The sequence below is a fragment of the Xenopus laevis genome, chromosome 9_10S (assembly GCF_017654675.1).
Source record: "Xenopus laevis strain J_2021 chromosome 9_10S, Xenopus_laevis_v10.1, whole genome shotgun sequence".
NCBI lineage: Eukaryota > Metazoa > Chordata > Amphibia > Anura > Pipidae > Xenopus > Xenopus laevis.
Genome location: NC_054388.1, coordinates 40,640,378 through 40,662,666, shown reverse-complemented (window position 1 = coordinate 40,662,666; position 22,289 = coordinate 40,640,378). Strand labels below are relative to the sequence as shown.

The window sequence follows — 22,289 nt, the reverse complement described above, 5'->3', positions numbered from 1 at the left end:
GTCTTGCCAAGGATAATAATGATGGGTGATAATACTCCGCAAACTTTTATATAATAAAGAACTACAACGTCACCTGTCTAAAACCCCCACAATCAGGAAATTTGTTAATGTTGATATGGGGGAACGTTATAATTGAATGTGATAAAGCCTTAAGTCCTGACTGCTTTATTTATTTTTTGTCATAGTTCCCATATACAGCCCCTTCCCCACAGGAGCCAGTAAAAACTCTGCGCAGTCTAATCAACATCCGTAAGGACACTCTGCGTCTCGTCAGGTAGGTTGAATATTCTATATTACCGTGCATGTGCTCGAAGCATGTCACTCTTTATTCTGCACCCCTTCCTACAAGAGTAACCAACAGCTGTGTATTTGAAATTATCTTTATAACAGAGCAGTCTCACAGTGACACAGATCCTATCTGATACCCATTGTAAACAGCAGTCCTGCCCTGCTTTATGGCTGAGATTCTAACTATTTTTATAACAGAGCAGTCTCACAGTGACACAGATCCTATCTGATATCCATTGTAAGCAGCAGTCCTGTCCTGCTTTATGGCTGAGATTCTAGCTTTCTTTATAACAGAGCATTCTGTCACAGTGACACAGATCCTATCTGATACCCATTGTAATCAGCAGTCCTGTCCTGCTTTATGGCTGAGATTCTAGCTATCTTTATAACAGAGCAATCTGTCACAGTGACACAGATCCTATCTGATACCCATTATAAGCAGCAGTTTTTACGGTTAAACCCATGTGTCTTTGTTCCCAACTTATGTTTAACAGACTTGAGAATTCTTTACTAACCTCTCTCTTAGAAATGCTCAAGTGCATTTGAGCACATGAATCCCACTGGCTACAAAAAGAGGTGCGTGGTTACAGTTGTGGGACCTGTTATCCAAAATGTTTAGGACCTTGGGTTTTCCGGATAATGGATCTTTCCATAGTTTGGATCTTCATACCTTAAGACTTTAAAATCATTAAACATTAAATAAACCCAATAGGCTGGGTTTGCTTTCAATAACGATTAATTATATCTTATTTTGGATCGAGTACAAGGTACTGTTTTATTAACACAGAGAAAAGGGAAACCATTTTAAATTTTTTTTATTATAATGGAGTCTAGGTGAGACGACCTTTCTGTAGTTCGGAGCTTTCTGGATAACTGATCCCATATCTGTATGAATTGTTTTACTAGGGAAATAACAGTAGATAACAATCCTAATATTAATATATATATATATATATATATATATATATATATATATATATATATATATATATATGTAGCGCTATATAAATAAAAATATTCATACATAATGCACTTTACAGCTGCATCAAAGCCCTAATGAAAACCATTGTCCGTTAAAGCTGTACCGCTCCCATCAGGGAAGGTCTTAGGGCCTTGGCACCCTGGGCAAAACAGTGGCATGCCATTTATTTCTTAGAATAGAAGATTACAAAGTCTGCAAAATTTACTATCTGCCTGAAACACAGGCAGTATCTCTAGTGCAAAGGTAGAGACTGGTATTCCTAAAACCCATCAGTTTTACTGTAATTTGTGTGTTTTCAGATACAGACAGATATCCGTCGGGAAAGCACCAAACACAAGCTTGGTCTATTGGGGCTGAGTTGGCAGCTTATAATACATTATACATTGCTTGTATGGCCTCCTTTACACTGGTCCAGAGCAAAGGAAGGAGCAGCCAAACAAACCCAGATCCCTGGGGTAAATGGCTAGTTAAGAGGACAGATATATGTACAGATGGGATTTAATATTGAAAATAGTTTTTTGTATTGCCAAGGTCTAAGCCAAGCTCGGAGACACACCTGCCTTTTCCATTGCAGGTGCACAGAGGAACTAAAGACCACAGGCGTGGAGGGGAGCCGCCCCAAGGTGCATTATAATGTGGAGTTCACTTTTGATACAGATGCTCGAGTTGCAATCACCATGTATTATCAGGCCACTGAGGAGTTCCAGGGAGGCATTCCCAGGTACATTTAAGGAAAATAAGGATGGTGCAAGGGACAAAAGGACATCCATCCATGACTGGAGAAAATTAGATTCTAGTATCAACATATAAAGAATTTCTATACTGTAAAAGCAGCTAGGTTATGCAATTTAAAAGGGAAATATGCATTTCTACCATGATATGACTATTGTAATTACAATTTGTTTGTCAAAATAACCCAGGGAGCAATCTTGTTGCCTTTTCGGGGTCAGAAAGGAATGCCCTTGATGACCACCTGTATCGGCGTTGGTGCATGATAGGAGGAAGCGGAAGGGAGATTTGGGGCAGTTTAATGATGGAGTTTTAATATGGAAACACTATGGGGCCTCAGTTTGTCCAGTGTATCTGGTAGGCAAGTGTCCAGTGTAATGGATTTAAGTCTTAGTGGACTTGAATGGATGCTAATACAGACCCTACACAATTTGTCTATGCATCCTGCAGCTACTTGCCCAAATCCAGCAACCTACAGTCAGACACCGTGCACTTCAAAAGAGGAGTCAGCCAGCAGTTCTGCTTTCCTTCCCATACAGTGGACCCTTCTGAATGGAGAGAAGAAGAGGTAGGAGGCACTGAGCACGTTACTTGTTTCTCACAGTGTCTTGGCGTATAATCTGCCAGGGTGAATCTGACACCAAGTGTATCACTGGCTATTTATAAAACATATTTGCTTCTTTGTGCTCAACTCATGCACCCCTCTGTGCTTTTCAGCTGACGTTTGATCTGGACAGAGAGGTTTACCCAATGGTTGTCCATGCAGTGGTAGAAGAAGGAGAAGGTGAGAAGTGTATTAGTTGCTTGCTATGCTGTTTTCCCTTTTGCAGCACACTCAAAAACTGAGGTTAAAGGAACAGTTCAGTGTGAAAATAAAAATGGGGTAAAAAGATGGCCTATGCAAATAAAAAATGTTTTCAATATAGTTAGTTAGCCAAAAAGGTAATTTATAAAGGCTGGAGTGACTGGATGTCTAACATAATAGCCAGAACTCTACTCCTGCTTTTCAGCTCTCTAACTCTGAGTTAGTCAGGACTTGAAGGGGGGCCACATGGGACATTTCTGTTCAGTGAGTTTGTAATTGATCCTCAGCATTCAGCTCAGATTCAAAAGCAACAGTTATGACCCATGTGGCCCTCCCTCAAGTCACTGATTGGTTACTGTCAGTGGAATCAGAGAGCTGCAAAGCAGGAAGTAGTGTTCTGGCTATTATGTTAGACATCCAGTCACTCCAGCCTTTATACATTACATTTTTGCCTAACTAACTATATTAGAAACATGTTTTATTTTGCACAGCCTATCTATTTACTCAGTTTTTATTTTTACACTGAACAATTACTTTAATAGTGACTGACATTTATCTGCCCATTTATACATGTTTTCATTCAGTTGGGTTACATAGAAAAGGTACATAAGCATCTAAATAAATAAATATATTTTATTTTTTCACATACTTACATGATTCCACAGATTGAAAGAAAACCATAAAAGCAGGTCGGTGTGTTTGCAGTCTGTGTTAGTGATGTGCGGGTCGATAGGAACTCTCTGCCCACAGCCTGCAAAGTCTGTGCAGCAGTCAACCTAAACCCACGGGTCTCCCAAGCTTCGGGTCGGATTTCCAATTCATGTGAGTTTTATTAAAACTCCCATGAACTCGAAATTCGACCAATCTGAATTTATTAATGTAATCAAATTTTTAAAACTCTGTTGCATAGAATCGACCTGAAAACTCTATTGAATTTCAATTGAATTCGATTCGAATTTAAAAAACTCAAATGTCAGGAAGGCTGCAAACAACTCCCAATTGATCCCTGGACTTCTCCAATTGACTTAAATAGCAATTCGGCAGGTTTAGATGACGAATATTCAAATTTGAGTTCTTAAAGGGCCAGAGTATGATAAATCTTGAAAATCGAATTAGAATTTTTTTTTTTTTAAAAAAAAACCTCTAATATAATTTTAATAACTCCCTAGTCGAATTTGACAGTTTTGACCATAAAAAAACTAGAAAACTAGAAAATCTGAATTTCAAATTCAATTTTTCAATTTGACCCTTAATAAATCTGCCCCTCTCCATTCATTTCTATAGGATTTTTAAAAGAGTATTTATCAATGGGTGAAAGTGAAAGTTCATCCTTTGATAAATAAACCTTTCAAAATCCCATAGGAGAGTGGCGGGATTCCACTCTAGAGGACTGTGGAGATCTCTAACTTCACTCTTTGATAAATATACCCCTATATCTTGTTCCATTGGTGATGTGATGGATTCTGGGATTTGAAGACCCTCTTCAAAGTGAAGTTTCACGGAATCTTTGCACCACCCACTATGGTAAAGCAGAGAAACCAGAATTAATCACTTTACCATGGAACTGATGGAGAGGGTTGCATTATGCTCTCAGCATAAGAGACCTTGGGAAACCGCTCATTGGAGTTATCATGGAGTCTTTTAATGTGTGGAATCATGTAACATTTATCCTGGCCAATCAGGGTTCTTGATATTAAGGCGAACAGGATGGTGTGGATGAGGGGACCATAAATACAATTATGGCTGCTCCTCCTGCAGAATAACCTATGCCAGCGTGTTTTAATAAATTAAATTAAACCTTAATTATGCATAGGCTATATTGTGTTTTTATTTTAAAGTTATAGGGCCCGAAATTAGACACCTGTTCACAACCCTTGCATGTTGTAGTTGCCCCCCCTGTAACTATAGCCTCTGTGACGGTAGATTGCAACACTTTAATTGGTGGTCTGTGTAAAGTAACAATTGGGTTCCACACTACCTCACAGTGGGACATAATTACTGGCCCACTTGTGTGGGTCCTGCAAACAATTAGTATGGGGCACCTATGAAAATACTCCATTTATGGTCAGGCCCCTGATCTACATAGCCACACCCCATTGCACCATAATGCCATCTACTGTCTTTCAAACATGACCAGTTGCTGCAAGCCCATCCAATTCACAACAAAATGGCACCTTTGCGTCGCTTGGGGCCCCTGACTAGAGTACCCCCTGATTGCACCCTGTCTGTTTATATTATACTAGACATTAAGCCCGTTAAATTAACGGGCGCTAGAGGTCCGTGGGGCACATGCGCAGTAGCGCAATCCCACGGACACAGGGACTGGACGCAGAGACACTTCAACTTTATTATATAGGATTAGTATAGCGATCCTGCAATATCAAAGCAAGCTCAGCACAGCTGTCACTGTGTGGTTATTAATAGTTGGCATGCTTATCACACAATACAGTGTTCACATAATTGTTTGTTTCATTATCATATCAGTTACACACAGCCAGTTGTGCATAATGAGCCTAGATTGATGTATGTTTACAGATGCAATATTAAGTTGGGTGCCTGCTTTTAGCTGCAGAACCTGTATTTAGAGAGTCTGTAGGCCCAGTATTTGCTCTGTGTTTGTGATTGCTCACGGAGACAGGCACAGTGAGACATGCTGTGACTAATGATTTGGAAGTGGTAGCGTCCAGGACAGTAGACAGAACTGTGGGATGTAATTAGGACTGATTTGCAGCCATAACTAATACCTGTTTCTTGCAGAGCATCTTGGACACTCCCATGTACTCATGGCGACATTTGAAAAAGTGAGTAGTCACCCACAAACCCATATTATATCTGGCCAGTGTCAGAAAGAAAGGTATACTAGCATCAGCTTGTAGAGTGAGTAGGGTTGCCAACCAGCTGGTATTTTACCAGCATGGCCAATAAACATTATGCTTAATTCCTATGTTATTAATAGGAAGGAAATGTAATTATTAGGGATGCACCGAATCCAGGATTCGGTTTGGGATTCTGCCTTTTTTAGCAGGATTCAGATTCGGCTGAATCCTTCTGCCCGGCCGAACTGAAACCGAATCCTCATTTGCACATGCAAATTATGGGGCAGGGAGGGAAATAGCGTGACTTTTTGGGATGTAACAAATGTTTTCCCCTTCCCACCCCTAAATTGTGGTATTCGACCAAATCTATTGCAAAGGATTCGGGGGTTCGGCCGAATCCAAAGTAGTGGATTCGGTGCATCCCTAATACTTATAGGAATGCAGGTATTTTTTTTCCAGAAAATTGTCAAAATTGAGAGTGATAAGAGCAAGCCTCTCTGCATTTGGGGGCTGCTACACTAAAGGAATTCCAGATCTCTGTATTGCCAGGGAGTTTCCATAATATTCTAATGGTGCATGTGAAGTACACCACGTGAATGTAAAGTGTTGTCTGCTATAGCAGGTGAGCAGCATTGCCACCATCTCATCAGAATCCTAGACCCATAAGGACAGACCCTGCACTGTAGAGTGTCCCAATATTAGTGCTGCTCTGGTGCTCACTCCATTGTTCTTTTCTTGTTTTTGCAGCACGCCGATGGCAGTTTCTGTGTGAAACCCCTGAAACAGAAACAAGTGGTGAGGATTGGGGGTTATCTAAGGATGTCACAGACATCCCGAGGGGACAGCTACTAACTAATAAAGATAAAGTTTGTGCTACTGCCACATTAAAGAAAATTGTAAATAGTACCACTCAAAAAAGACAGCTACTGACTTTCCACTTTCTCTCCCCACTCATAGGTGGATGGAGTAAGTTACTTACTGCAAGAAATCTACGGTATTGAGAATAAATACAACAGCCAGGACTCCAAGGTGTGTACCTGAGTGACTGTATCAAAACCTTAGTGATTTTTGCCCTACATAAAGATGACAACTAGACCATATTTGCTGCAATTCCACTTGTCCACAGTGGGAATACATTGCCAGCAGTTCTCCATGTTTGTGTGCTGGATCTACGTGCTCCATTTTTGCATGTTGTATCTTTCAGGTAGCTGAAGATGAATTGAGCGATAACAGTGCAGAATGTGTGGTGTGCTTGTCTGATGTCCGAGACACACTCATCCTGCCGTGCCGACACCTGTGTTTGTGTAACGCGTGTGCAGACACATTGCGGTACCAGGCCAGTAACTGCCCTATTTGTAGGCTGCGTAAGTTCCAGCAAGTGTTTTTTGCATGTTGAACATATTGATATAGGACTTCCTTTTAGAAAAGACCTCTACATATAATTGAGGATTTTTTAAAATCTGTAATCTTACCCTATCCTATGTATCTACAAGTTTCTATATACTACTCCTTCTGATATCAATCTTTATATCACTGCCAACCTTAAATTTAGCTTTCCGAGCCCTCCTCCAGATCCGAGCCATGAGAAAGGTCCCTGGTCCGCACTCTCCAGGTGGTTTTAGCCCCATTATAGCAGCCCCAACCTCAGACTCAGAGGAGCACACGGTAAGACTGAGCATACTGTCAGCTGTGGATAGATATGTGTATGTATGTCACATAAAGGGGGTACAAAATAGAAAAGGGTGTTTGTGTCTAATAGCATTGTGTGATTGGTAAAGTAAATCACTTTGGTTACAGTGACACAGATCCTATTTGATAGCATTTGTAAGCAGGGGCTCTGCAATAGACACAGACACCCATTGTAAGCAGCAGTCCTGTCCTGCTTTATGGCTGAGATTCTAGCTATCTTTATAACAGAACATTCTGTCACAGATCCTATCTGATACACATTGTAAGCAGCAGTCCTGTCCTGCTTTATGGCTGAGATTCTAGCTATCTTTATACTAGAGGAGTAAGTAGATCAACATGGCAAGATTAGGGATGGATAAATCCACTATGGGTGAATAAGGGAGTGCAATAGAATAATTATACTGATGAATATGCATTTTGCAGTAGAGAAGTACACTGAGGACTGAATTGAATCTGTTAAAGGAAAGTGTGTTCCCTCTGAGCAGGTCTTCACTTACATGCTTGCCTTGTGGTGTATTGTTTGCCTTTCCTTGTGCACATCCATGCTTTCTTTTCCAGTCAGAACATGTACCTCCTGGATATGAGGTGGTCTCTCTTCTGGAGGCCCTAAATGGTCCCCTGACCCCATCACCCTCTGCACCCCCACTACGGGCTCTAGGAGAAGCAAGACGCCCTGGAGGTCTGCCATCGTACGGCAGTGACATACACCTGCGCATGCACTCACCCTTGCAGCATCTCTGTGGAGGCCAGGCCTTAAAACTGAAGAAGAGCATATCTAGGTAAGGCTGTAAGAGGTGGGGCAGCGTTGTTAGAATGATATGGTCATACTATGTCACACTCACTAGTTCACAGTTCTGGCCATGTGTCATTTGTGTTAATAGTAGTTGAAATTAATGTAAGTATTTAGTATTTCTGAATACCTGGCAGAGGCTGTTTTCCTTTTAAGTAGAAACTACCAAATTTCTGACTTCATTTGTCTATAAGTCTCTCTTATGGGACTATGGCCATTGGGGGTCTTGCTCTTTTAATAAAAATTCAAGCAGGGCGAGTAATATTGCAGCTTCAATGTGTGTGTGTGTGTGTGTGTGTGTGTATGCTTGCAGATATGAGAGTTAAGCAAGTGAACACAGTAGTTATAGTGTTAAAATTCTGACTTGCAGGGACTGATTTTTTCCTTCAGGTCCATTTCCCAAAATTCTTCAGTGCTGCAAGAAGATGAGATGGAGAAATCATTCAGTGAAGCTGAAATCCAGACGCCAAGGAAAAAGACATCCCAGCTGGCTGAGGCAAGAAGAGCTGTAAGACAGAGCAAGTGGGGTTATGTAGGAGAAGAGACTTGAGAATGGCAAATGATACACAGAAAGGCATGAGAATATGTGATAGGAAGAGAGTAACAATGGATGGTGCAAACAGCAGGAGTTGGGGAGAAGACATTGTTATAGGGCAAGAGAAAAAACTTGATATCTAGCAAGACAGGTAGATCATAATGTGTGCATTCTGACAGGTAGGTCATATCGAAGTAGGTGGTACAGGAAAGAGACCATTGGCCATAGTTGTGTAGTTGTATGCAATTTGCAGTCTGTGCTGATGGCAGTCAGGGGTGTTGGGAGTTGAAAGTTTCATTTAGTCTGGTTTTATCATAATTGTAAGTATGTAGTGCACTCTACATTGCAGCATAGTGTAAGAGAAAGGTGGGTATAGATGGTGATGGCTCATACCCGTTATCTGCATTGCTACACAGGAGAATGGCGTGACCCCTGAAAGTGAAAACCTTACCTTGTCTTCCTCTGGGGCCATTGATCAGTCTTCCTGCACAGGAACACCCCTGTCTCCTACAATCTCCTCCCCTGAAGGTAAACAGTGGTTTGCAAATTCACAACATGTGACTAACACTATCCCTCCTGCACTATGACTGCAACTCTCTAACCACTAGATATTAATAACCTAGTTTGGTACATATTCTGACGTAATCAGATTTTAAAGGGTCATAAACACCAAAATGTGAATGTTAGCTATCCTTGCATGTTGGTTCCCACTACTTATAAAACAGCTTAAATTGCCACTGAGGCCATATAGTAAAAATATTTTATTTACATTTAAAATTTATTTGCTGGTGGTGGGGAAACATGTTTTGATTATATGTACCAGTCCTGTTTTATCCTACAGGTATTCAGGGAGCCATAAACTCTGTTATAGGTTCCTACAGCTCTACTGAAACTTGATTGACAATCACTGTGGCTACATAGTAGCTTATTTATATTAATAAAAATTCTGGTGTCAGATTTATGTAAACTATATAAAAACGTACTTGCCCATTATGTAGTATATGCAAATAATAGTATTCAAAAACATTTCTTAAAAGAGCAGGGTAAAATTGAATTATATTTAAAGTATATGAACCTTGTTTTGGTGCATTTGGCCCTTTAACAAAAACACTTGTCTTTCCTTCTTTGCATTTACTAATTGCGACCACATGGTGGCATAATTGCCCTGCATTACTTTAATTTCTATGTATTTGTAGTAAGTTCTACTAATAATAGTAATACTGCACTTGAACACTGGGCACAGTTGTATTTCCAAAGAAAGTCCCACTTTGTGACCATGTTACTCAATAATAATAATCCATTATCTAGCCCTGTTAAAGCTTAAATGAAATGGGTGGGAGTCAGCAAAAAGACTGGGGTCTCCTAATGTACTGCAATGTTCTTGTTTTCCTTTTAAATCTAAGCATGAAAATTTAATACAGTATTTTCACCAGGTAACTAGTTTAGACTTCCCTTGGCTAGCCTTGTGGTTCATATGCTTAAATACAGCTTTATTCTTGTAGGGGGATAGGACAGGTAGGTAGCTGACTGCCATTATATACAGAGCAGCATCATGGCAAGCTTGGTTAGCTTTATAACTATACCCTATCTGTGGTTATGACAGGAGACCCCTACAAATACATCCCTATTGCCCGCAGCCAAAAACAAACACAGACACAGTGATCATTCCCTTAGTTTTGCTGCTTTTTATCTTTTCATCATCCCCTGTACGTTTTTGTTTGTACTTTGTATTTGTCAGACATTTCATTGGGACTATTTCACTTCTTTGCATTGTCACCACTTGCTCTCATTCACTTGTGTATCTCATCTCATCCCTTTCTGCCTGCCTCACCAATCTCTGCCTTCTCTATCCCTTCTGCCTTTCACTCTCGCTGCTCCTTCCTTTCTGTCTCCTTTTCTCTCCAAAACCCCCGTCTTTTGCGCAGACCCCCTGAGCAGTAGCCTGGCCCAGTCCATAATGTCCATGGCCTCGTCCCACAGCCAGCAGTCCCAGCTCAGCACTGACACCGTATCTTCCATGTCGGGCTCCTACACAGCTGGGGGAATGGAAGAGGAGGAAGGGGGGATCACTCCATCGCCTCCAGCAGCTGCAAGTGGATCCCCCTCCATCGAGGGAGAGGTAAGATCTAACATTTCACTATGTGCGCTATGCATTGGCATGTTGTCTTTTGCTGTCTATTCTATGCTATAATTCTTGGGGGGGGGCAGTCCCAAAGTGGGGAGGGGGCAGTCCTAAAGTGGACCCATGATCCACTCAAGTCATGCCCCATGTTGCCCAAATGCCAAAGCCCAAGCAAACTCAACTCCTTGTCTGCTGAGACCTACCCCTTTCCTTTTTGTGACTGTTGTGTCTTTCATGGTCCCCTTATTACAGTGGGGTCCCTGACGTGACTCCCTGACTTGACCTCCCATCTGTCTCCCCCAGATGGCAGCCCTGCCTGGTGCTACACATTAATGCCTCTTCTTATATGTTGCAGCTGTCACCAGCAGAGTCCCCAGAGCCGCACTTTGTGACTGTTTCTGCTGAGGAAATGGATGCAGAGGTACCACAGACTTTACATATTTGGAGTTGTTTATGTGATTTATAGGGGTACTGATATACTGCTCCTTATGTATGTATGTATACTTTTATTTGTATAGCGCAACTGAATTGAAGCACTCTACAGAAAAACAATAAATTAGTAGAACAAACCGGGGGGCATTGCAATAATACTACAAAATAGGTACAAAATAAAATACAAATAAATATGAAGTTCAGTTACAATAAAGATTAATAGCTTAGTCTGAAAGAGAAAGGAGGATGGAGGGCCCTGCCCCATAGAGTTTACAATCTAAATCATCATCATCCTTTACTTACATAGCGCAAATGCGTGCTGTGGCATTTTTACATATTACCTGTCGCAATTAAGCTAAATGTCCCCCGTCACAGTCACACAATGCACACGATTTAGGGTCCGTTTCATTAGGAGCTATTTAACCTGCCTTGTGTGAGTATCCAGAAACCCAGCTGATCAACAAAGTTGCTCAATTTGCTACAAGATAAAGTCCTTTGATGAAATGCTTGCTTTAGTGCAATGGCAAAGGGGGTTTGTTGTTGGTACAATTACTTGATTGAAGTCAGGTGACAGAAACCTATAAACACCCATACATAGGTACAGAGGGGTATTTAATTGATCTGAGCCTGTCAATATAAATTAAGAATTATAATCACTTGAAAATGCTCACAGGCACATTTTAAAAGAAATAATCAAAGGGTCAGGCTGACAAGATTAGCCTAGGGATGGGCATTTGGAGGTATCTTGTTGCCCTACTACACACAGGCAGATGTTCAGGGTATGTGATCAGTTCACTTGTAGATTGGTTACATGTTAGCATTGGTCAGTTAGTGGGATCACTGCAGAATTGTGGCTATGGGCTTAGCAGGTTGGCTAGTGAGCCCTTAAGGGCAGAGACACGCTCAGATACGGGGAGATTAGTCGCCCATCGACAAATCTCCCAGAACTGCCTTCCCGCCGGCTAGAATGTAAATCGCCGGCGGAATGGCAATCAGTGCAATTAGTTTTCCGAAGTCGCCCGAAGTGGCCTCACGAGGAAACTTCAGACGACTTCGGAAAATGAAGCGATCCAAGTGCCATCCCGCCGACGATTTACATTCTAGCCAGCGGGAGGCAGTTTGGGGAGGTTAGTCGCCCCGAAGAAGAGGCGATTTATCGCCGGGCTACTAAACCCCCCCCCCCCGAATCTGAGCATGTGTCTGCCCTTAAAATGCCAGGTGGGGTTAATGCCAATCAGATGGGCCAACAAGTGACTGACTCTGCCATTCCATAATTAAGGGCCTTATACTGTATATAAACCACTTGGCTGAAAATAACAAGTCTGTTGGCCGCAAGAATTTGTAATATTATTTGTGTCATTATTTCCAGGTGTAAATTATTTGGGAGGAAATATTCTACAATTACAGTGGAATTTTATGGAGTATTGGGCATAGGCCTACACAACTGCATTAATGCATGGTGTCCTTTATAAAATATGTTTTTTTGGAAGCACATATGTCCCATGGGGCCCCCATACTGACTGCCCTCTAGCTCAGAATTTAAGCCTTACATACAACACCTGGTCAAAAAAGTCTGGATCCATTCATTGATGCACTTTTTTTTTATTGGAGAAGAATTGGATCCGCTGTCCAGGAACCCATTATCCACAAAGCTCTGAATTCTGAAAGCCATCTCCAATAGACTCCATTTTTTCAGTTCAGATAGATCACGAGAAATAAATACTTTCTACAATTACTTTTCCATTTTTCTAATACGCTCTTATGTTCTAAAGCAGCTCTAGGAAGGGGAATCACTTTAACTGTTCTAAATGATAAATTTGATGATACATTTCTCACCTTTGTCCCTGCTGAGCAGAATCCCTGAGTTTCATTAAAGGCAGTTGTTCAAATTGATACGATAGTTGCCAATATTCCACAATCCCTTTAATACTTATTGGTGGCAAAACAATCCTATTGAGTTTATGTCAATCTTAAGCCATAAGTTTTCGAGATCCAAATTATGTAAAGACCCCTTATGCAGAAAAAAAACGACATCAGATTTTAAAGGGCTGTAGGAGCTTATCGTCATCATCATAGATATATTTTTACCTATTTTGTAGCTCAATCGATTGTCTTCCATTTCATATTGAGCTTTAGTAAAAAAGGTAGGTTTAGTCTGTACTTGTCAGAGGGGTGTGTTGGTGTCATTAGAGGTTCTAAGGCTTTGTATGCAGTGAAGGTGCCCTCAGGATCCTGTAGGCCCACAGGGTTTACCTAATCTGATAAACTATATGGAGTACAATGGTTATAGTAGTTAAACTGAAGACATTCACTAAAGCAGGATTTTCTGATTCCTCCTGCTATGTAGCTTGTTCTAAAAACAACCAGGTTCCCTGTGGTTTGGCACACTTTGGATTCACTCAGGAGGAGGTTCCTATGGGGCCCATGCAGGTGACTGTACTTTATGATGATTTATGAGGAGAAAAGGCAGATGAAATAAGATGAGAACTGTCACCAATGTATTACATGGAGATAAACTATTTGTCCCTTTCTGTTACAGGGAAATGTCACAGAGGAAGAATTTGCATCGCCGGAGGAAGATGATGGTAACACTCTGAAATTAACTTGTTCACTGCTGGACAGAGCTCATATAGACCCCAGCTAATTAACGTCTGCACATCACACACTTCTGTCTAGCCAACCCTGCTAGAAGACATGACATTAGGACCATGCAATGGGATGCAAAATGCATGACCCTCTGGCTGTTTTAACTGCAACTACCGAGCCTGGGAGAGCTGTCAGTTTGGCATCCCTGCCATACAGCTTATAAAACCTTTGACTACAAAAAAAATAGATATAGTCCTGTCTCCAAATGTCAAAATCGATCACAGAGAGTGCATGCTGCCATCTCTATCTCCCGCATGGCATTGGCACTAAGCCAGCTGTGAGCAAAATGCACCTCCCCCTTATTGTGCACACTTTACCCTTTATGTTTTGTCAGGGCAGGCAGTCGACTGCCCCACTTTGCCTGCCTCTAACCTCTTTAACTCTATTTCAGGGCAGATGACTGGCAGAGAGTGTGACAATAACAATGCTGCTGGCGTCACACTGAGGGACGTTCTGGACAATGTGCGGGGCTCTGAGGGCTGCCTGGCCGGTGAGTGGCTGCCTTCTGAACATGAACTCTTCACCTTCTCTGTCCATCCTTAGAGCCCTGCCCCTTCCCTAGTGCCACTTTGTGGGTGGCACTTGCATTCCAGGTCGGATTCTAGATTCTAGTTGCCTTTGCAACGTTCTTTTCTTGTTCCTTTCATTTTTCTTTTTGTGCTGCTATTTTCCATCTCTGATAATGTGGCACATGAGCATCTCCAAGGTTTTTGGCCAATAAATGGGCACATTATATATTTTGATGTACAGTGTTCTTTTACTTCTCCCAAAGATACCCATAATCACCTTATTCCCCTGTACCAGCGATTATCATGGGATGTCTTCTTCCTCCCTCCCTAGAATTGTGCTCTCCAGACTTGTGCTTTTCTATGATTCTCGATAAATGGTCACATGCTCTTGGCTTAAAGGGGTGGTTCACCTTTAAGGTAACTTTTATTATGTTATAGATCAACCAATTCTAAGCAATTTTTCGATTGGTTTCATTATTTATTTTTTATAGTTATTTGCCTTTTTCTTCTGACTTTTTGCAGCTTTCAAATGGGCGTCGCTGACTCCCTTCTAAAAAACAAATGCTTTGTAAGGCTACAAATTTGTTGTTATTGTTACTTTTTATTACTGATCCTTCTATTCAGGCCTTCTCCTATTTATATTCCAGTCTCTTATTCAAATCAATGCATGGTTGCTAGGGTAACTTGGAACCTAGCAAATTGAAGAGCTGCTGAATAAAAAGCTAAATAACCCAAAAACCTTCAATAATAAAAAATGAAAACAAATTGCAAATTGTCTCAGAAAATCACTCTCTACATCATACTAAAAGTTATCTCAAAGGTGAACAACCCCTTTAAGGTATCTAATATACAAGCACCTCACAGGTACAGGACAGGGGCACTCCAGCTATCAGGCAATGCCCCACTGCTTAGAAGGGGTGGCAAAAAAAAAAGTCACGCCTGGTAACTTTAAGAGCAAAAATTCTATTTTTAAATCAGAATTCTGACTTCTTGTGAAGAGAGCTTCAACCCTCGCCATGCTATGTTGCTGTAAGGTTAAGCATTGGTGGGGAGCGGCATTGCTTCAGCTGTCTCGGCACAGGGGTCTGAAAAGTCCCTGGTACAGGGTTAAGATTCACTATATTTTCTGTTACTGGGCTGTTCTTTTTTCCCATGGAAACATGGCAAGGTGACAGCACTGCATTAATCTCAATGGGCCAGGGAAAGCAGTCTGGTGGTACAGTCCCTGTAGTGACCAAAGCTTATATCAGGTAACATGAATGATGTACTGGCACATTGATCTCAAGGCTATATACCACCCATTTTGCCAACTGGGATGCATTTTCGCCCCTGACTGAGCAGCTTAAAAGCTTAAGGAGCACAGAACATGAGCTCTGTATTTTGTAAGTACCGGGGAAGCTTAAATTTTGCTCAGCCCAGATAAACTTGCCCTTTAAATTTCTTAAACTGTTGAGATTTTTAAAAGATCAGATCCTGATCGTGAGACCACGATCTTCTCAGAACGATCGTACAATCGTCCGAATTTACCATCAACTAAAAAGACCAATTTGCCAGGAAAACAAAGGGGAGCTGCCTGCTTGGCCCTGCAAACATAGATAGATTGCACTGGGACAGACAAAGATTTTTTGACCTGGGCGATCAATTTCCCGACAGATGTCGGCCGAGAAATTGTAAGATGTACGATCGTTTGAATACCACTAACCGCACAATAATTTCGAAGGATTGGTAGGGCTTCCCTAAAATCAGTCGTTCGGCAAGAAGAATCGTCGCGTCTATGGGGAGCTTAACTTGGAAATAGGATAAACGATCTTATATGCTATTGCATATATATTATTAGGGATGCACTGAATCTAGGATTCGGTGCATCAGTTTGCTTATGCAAATTAGGATGGGACTTTTTGTCACAAGATAAGGAAGTAAAAAATATTTTCTCCTTCCCACCCCTAATTTGCATATACAAATTAGGATTCGGTTCGGTATCCAGCCAAATCTTTCTCGAAGGATTCGGGGGTTCGGCAGAATCCGAAATAGTGGATTCGGTGCATCCCTATATATAATAAATAACAGTTCACCCTTATATCCTATTATGTGCCAGCCTCTCTTTTCCAAACACTCATTCCAGATAAGATACATTTATTAACAGTAGCAGTGTGGCTGAGACCGCTGGGATTCTGGGAACCCAGGTTTATTTACGGATTTTAGTAAATCTAATTTTATTTCCAGCATTTTGAGTTGTGCAGGATTTGTTCCTATGTGTATTTATCTGGGTAGAAATTAGGGAGCAGTTCATTGACAGTAGATAAGGCTGGATATTACCCCATTAGTATCCCTTGTCTTTATTCCTCTTCTGTCACTCACACTTCCTATAGCTGTACATTTCTATTTCTGTCACTTTTCCCCCTCCGCTCTGTCTGTATGTCACATACCTGAAGTAAAAGTTCATGTTCACTATGTGTCAGCTATGCTCACTGCTTCCTGCTCTGCCTGCTACTCTCCTGCCCTTGCTTTCACTCCTGCCCCTTCGCATGCCCCTGCACATCAGGCTGCAGGGAACGCTTGGGGTGCTTAGTGCAAAGCATCTAACCCTGCATGAGACGGCACACGCCAGGACCATCTGAGTAGGTTCTCTTTACAGCTGTAGTTACCCACTGTCAGTATAAAGGGCAACTGTCAAAAGGTCCAACTAGGCTGTAGCAGATTTTTTTTAATATCTATTTATAAAATGTATTTGTATTAATGTGTGTTATATGAATATTTTATAAGTGTGCTTCCCTGACCTATCATAAGAAAGAAAACAAGTCATAGTGTAATTGCACATCCACTGGCATCAGGCTTCTCCTGTGACTGCACCTAGAGCCACTGGATTGACCCAGGCCCAGGCACACGTGTGTGTAGTCACAATAGAAGTCTGATGCCAGCGGAGGGGCTGATTCTCATCTTGCATTTATCTGCAGAGTGAGGATCAGCCCTGTGTGGCATAAGTTAGTATCAGAGAGAGAAAAGGTTGTGCAAGAGGCAGCTGATTCCAATGAGGCAACACAAATCTGATATGGTTGGTGTAGTATAAAGAAAAGAGATCTTTGTACACAATACAAAGAAAAGGGAAGGAAACTCCTTGGTCGTGTCACATTTTGCTTCCCATGCCATGCACATTGGAAGCCAATCAGTTCCTGGGTTCCAATGAGCATGATCAAATACAGAATGTGAAGTGGGCAAAAATGATGGCTGCCAACCCCATTGTCCTTCTCTAGTTCCATAGAGGATGTTTACCTACAGGCACCAATGGGGAGGGGGCAGGGGGAACAATCCGCTAAAAACTGCACGGTGAGACCTCCAGGTCTTTTTTTTTTTTTTATTATTAATTGATCATATTAAAAATATGTTACTAATGTATACTGGAAAATTGTTAAGAATTGTTTGCATGCAAAAGGCTTGGGTGGAATCCCTTTAATATGATCGAATTATTGTATATATTTAGAGACTACTAAAGAAAATAGCTGGGAAATAAGCAGGTTCTATAGAACTGTAAGTAGATCAAATAGGCTCAACTACTTACTCACTGAAGGAAAGGAGCTTTAGGAGCTCTTAAAATGTGTTATTGCTAAAATCAACAAATTGTATTAGCTTAAAGATAGTGTGTATATAAAACTGGATTTGCGCTAACATTAGCAAGTTAGGACTGTTGCTTACAGTAGATATCAGATAGGATCTGTGCCACGGTGACAGTGGACAGGACCGAATTATATACAATTGTGTTCAGAATAATAGCAGTCTGTTTAAAAAAGTGAACCAAGCTTACAATCCTTATAATAGCTTTTATTACTATAGTATGAGACACATCCCCATATCATGATGCTTGCGCCACCATGTTTCACTGTCTTCACACTGTACTGTCACTTGAATTCAGTGTTTGGGTCGTCTGACAAACTGTCTGTGGCCCCTAGACCCAAAAAAGTCCACAAAATGTGGAACCATTTCTCTTTAGGCCAGTCAATGTGTTCTTTGGCAAACTGTAAGCTCTTCAGCGTGTCTTCTTTTCAACAATGGGACTTTGCGGGGGCTTCTTGCCGATATCTTGGCTTCACATAGTCGTCTTCTAATTGTAACAGTATCACAGATAACTACATTTTCCTGGAGCTGATCAAGTCTTTGCCATTTTGGCTATTTTTCTATCCATTCAAATGGTCCATTTTCTTCCACTTAAGAAGGAAATCATTTTAGTTGAGCAGCCTATAATTTTCTGCACTTCTTTATATGTTTTCCCTTCTCCAATCAACTTTAATTAAAGTACGCTGTCTGGAACAATGTCTGGAACTAGCCAAATACACTATAACCAACATGCACAACATTTGCTCCTTCCTTCCTTAAATAAGGGCTGTAATTGTCACCTGTTTTTTCACAGAATAAATGACCTCACTAATTGAACTCCACACTGCTATTATTATTATGAACAAGCCTCAATTAATGATTCAATTACACAGAATCAGCAGCATGTCATGACTGTTGGGTCTGTTGGTTTCTATTACTCTACTACATCTACTAGTAAATTATTTGCTATGTAGAAATATAATTTCTACTAAAAACAGTGATTGATCCAGTTAGCAATGTCGGACTGCTAATATTCTGAACACAAGTTGTGTGTGTGTGTGCGTATAAAATTATAATAATTCATATAATAATAGTTAAAGCTAAATAGTTTCTCAGATTTTTTTTAAAGTTGTGTTTTTGCTGTTAAGGGACAGGCAACAACATTTTAAAGAATTTGGTTATTGATCATACTTCCCACTTGCTTATCGGACCGGCACAGTCCCATTTCCCACCGCAAAGCTTGCAGACATCTTGTGGCCTTTGGGAATAAACGTATTATTCTGGGCTATGGAAGCATGGTCTGGTCCCAGGGCGAGTGGATTTTGGGAGGTGGAGAGACTGTTCCTTCATAGACTGTGACAAAGTTGCAGCACATAATCTGTGTGGTATTGACAGTAATTAACAGTAAGAATTTTAGCTTTTCATATGACAAATGCTTACTATTTTGCTTGCCTTGTACTGTATCATATTTTTTACAGGAGTAACAATATAATTAAGACCTTAGTATGTGGCTAACTACACAGTTCATGCCATTTAATTGTTGCCCTGGGACAGTATTTTCAGATAAGCCAGATGCAACGCACTAAGGGGTAGGGGGGTCTATTTATCATGCTGGGTTAAAAGTGGAGTAAAATATTATTGGTGATGTTGCTCATAGCAACCAATTAGCAATTTACAGTTCAACAGTTAGAAAAAAACACAAAGATCTGATTGGTTGCTATCACTGATAATGCTTTACTCCACTTTTTACACAGCATGATAAATGAACCCACAATATGTTTTTGACAAACAGCCCAGATTGTCAGTTGTTGACCACTGATTGGATAAAGAGGCAAACTGATCATGGACTGAACCAACTATTAAACCAACCTAATTAAAATGTCATAATCAGGCCCAGACTGGCAAGCTGTAGATTCTGGCAAATGCCAGAGGGACTGCTGTAATATATCACAGAAAGTCACTATTTATAGGTCTCTGTGTACTTAAATTGCCAGGGCCTATTATGAATCCCAGTCCAGACCTGGTAATCACTGACAGGTGTTTAAAAGGGTCATCTCTATATCACAGGCCAAAAGCTTTGCAGTGGTTGTCCAAACTATACAAATCTGCATGATATTGGACACTGAGAGATGAACTTGTTAACAAAGCCTAAACTAAAATAGTTTTTAGGGGAATGTCTTGTTCCTCCATGGCAGAGAGCAGGGAAAGATGTGTTTGGCATTGGGCATCAAGTAATTCAGTTGTTCATAGGGTTGCCACCTTTTCTGGAAAAAAATACTGGCCTTCATATATAGTTATCTTTTTTTCTGTATTAATAACATTGGGATCAACCATCATTTTTACTGGCCAGGTCGGTAAAATACCAGCCAGGTGGCAAGCCTAGTTGTACAGTGCTGTGGCACTTCATCTGATGGACCAGTCTTAGTAGCTTCTCAAACCCAACTTTATGGCAGTGTTGCAGAAAGAGGGGGCGCTGCAGAGTCTCCGCATTATACTCATCTGTCTGTTTGTTGATGTTTCTACATTACACTTTTCCCTCCCTCCCGTCTCGCTTTCAATCCCTTCTTTTCTCCCTCTGTCTTTGTGTCTCTTTAAATCGCCCCCTACTGCAGTGGCTGCTCCGGAACTCCACCCAGTACCAATTGGAAATTAGGTATGCTGTGTTCTAATACCCATACAGAATGCTCCACTTTATTCTCTGTGCCATTGGAATATCATTGTTTTACCACCACCCCCTTTATTCTCTTTTCTACTGTACCTGTTGTCAACTTAACACTTTTATAATGTCATATATATTTCTTTTTTGTAACATTTCTGCACAATCCCTTGTAGATGTTTGCTACAGCAGCATCCCTGGGCAGCAACGGAGTAATCCTTATCATGGGTCGGACAACTGCATCTCGCTGCAGGACGACACACAGAGCCATCTGAGCACTAAGTTAGTGTGAATGGCAGCCTCTCATATACTGACCAGACTTGCTGCTTTCTCTGGGGACTCTTCTCATCACCCACTGAGAGGTTTTGCCATCCCACAGTCACTCAGGATAACTCAAAGACTTACGCCTACTTCCCGGTCTCACATCTATATGGACTTTTTGGAACTTGCTTTGACATGTACATACATGGTATCTTCTGCTGGAAAGGAAAGCTTGTCCCACTCCTTTGTTTAATATTTGTCCTACCCATGATGTACATATTCTGTGTATAAATATAAATGCAGGGGTGGCTCATTATATCTCACTCTACATTATGTTGCACTGCTGCTACTGTACCTCTCTAGCATTAGAAAGCTGGCAATGCTGTCCATGGGGAGGACAGATTAGGCTTGGTATTATTAGCACTGCTACACCAGCCATGGTTGGGTTTCTCTAGTCAGAGAGATTGGTTGAGTTGTAGCAGTGGTAGGAAAAAATGTCACTAGCCTTTTAGGTAGTATGTGAACAGGTTGTGAGCAGTGTTATTGTAAAAATACCTCATTGTCTCTGCTAAAATGCTTAGGAGCCCACCCGATGTTCACTTGCACAAATATATACCGATTATATAAATCCCCAAGCAATTTGCAGCAATGAATGCAAGAGTAGGGCCTAGACAATAAAATATAAAGAAAAGCAATAGAACCCTGCTTATTAGAACATACTATATAAGTACTGCAGAATTACATGTAGTGTAGAATTCATAGGAAAATTCAGGGATTATAAAGTAAAATTGGTAAAGGACAACCATGGGGTCCCCGAGTATAGCATGTACACCACTGTTGTAGGTCCAAGAAAAGACATTGCTGGGCCCCAATGCAGGGGTATTGAGAACAGAAAGCTTTAAGCTGGTATCTGTAGCTGCTACATATGGTTGGCTGTCGTTGTTCCCGGTGTGGCAAACCTCAGGCAGCTACATGGAGCAAGTATTAACATGTGCTAGTGGTTTGCCAAAGCTGGGCAGGAGTAACATTTTCTGCACTCTCTCTCACAGTCTGTAAGGATAAATTGTGATGAAGTGTTCTGCTCAGACTGCCCTGCTGGGTGCCGTCTCTAAATTCATTTACTTTCACTTTTACCCTCCTTCTATTCATTTCATTCAGCCTCCTGTTGTTTTCCTGCACAATTGAGCAGAGGCTCACGAACAGTGTACCCAAAGGAAGGCAAGAGTGAGGCAGAGGTGTCTGGCCACACTTCATTCCTGTTCTGTACCCCACACAATAAATGTCATTTTTCATATAATAATCAGCACCCAGATACAGTCTGTGTGTACCTACCACTATACACTAGCACCTGCCCACCATCACATGCACTTGCCCATTATTATCCTTACATGTATACTGTATTCCATATTCTGCTGTTTGTATATGTAATCATGAAGCAGTA

General features: G+C 41.1%; 1 protein-coding gene across 7 annotated transcripts in view; it reads left to right on the top strand.

The window, feature by feature from the left end:
* rnf157.S (ring finger protein 157 S homeolog) overlaps positions 1–21,166 on the top strand; it is a 33,489-nt gene extending 12,323 nt beyond the window's left edge. For 4 of the 7 annotated variants that reach the window (XM_041577735.1, XM_018237425.2, XM_041577736.1 and 1 more), the window contains 17 exons: positions 186–274; positions 1,845–1,991; positions 2,450–2,567; positions 2,717–2,783; positions 5,562–5,605; positions 6,368–6,415; positions 6,578–6,649; positions 6,825–6,984; positions 7,173–7,285; positions 7,868–8,088; positions 8,490–8,607; positions 9,051–9,162; positions 10,560–10,753; positions 11,112–11,177; positions 13,728–13,773; positions 14,226–14,324; positions 20,764–21,164. In XM_041577735.1, coding sequence (XP_041433669.1) covers positions 186–274; positions 1,845–1,991; positions 2,450–2,567; positions 2,717–2,783; positions 5,562–5,605; positions 6,368–6,415; positions 6,578–6,649; positions 6,825–6,984; positions 7,173–7,285; positions 7,868–8,088; positions 8,490–8,607; positions 9,051–9,162; positions 10,560–10,753; positions 11,112–11,177; positions 13,728–13,773; positions 14,226–14,324; positions 20,764–20,879 — 1,830 coding nt within the window. In that variant the 3' untranslated portion in view covers positions 20,880–21,164. 7 annotated transcript variants of the gene reach the window in all.
* The last annotated feature ends 1,123 nt before the right edge of the window (positions 21,167–22,289 follow it).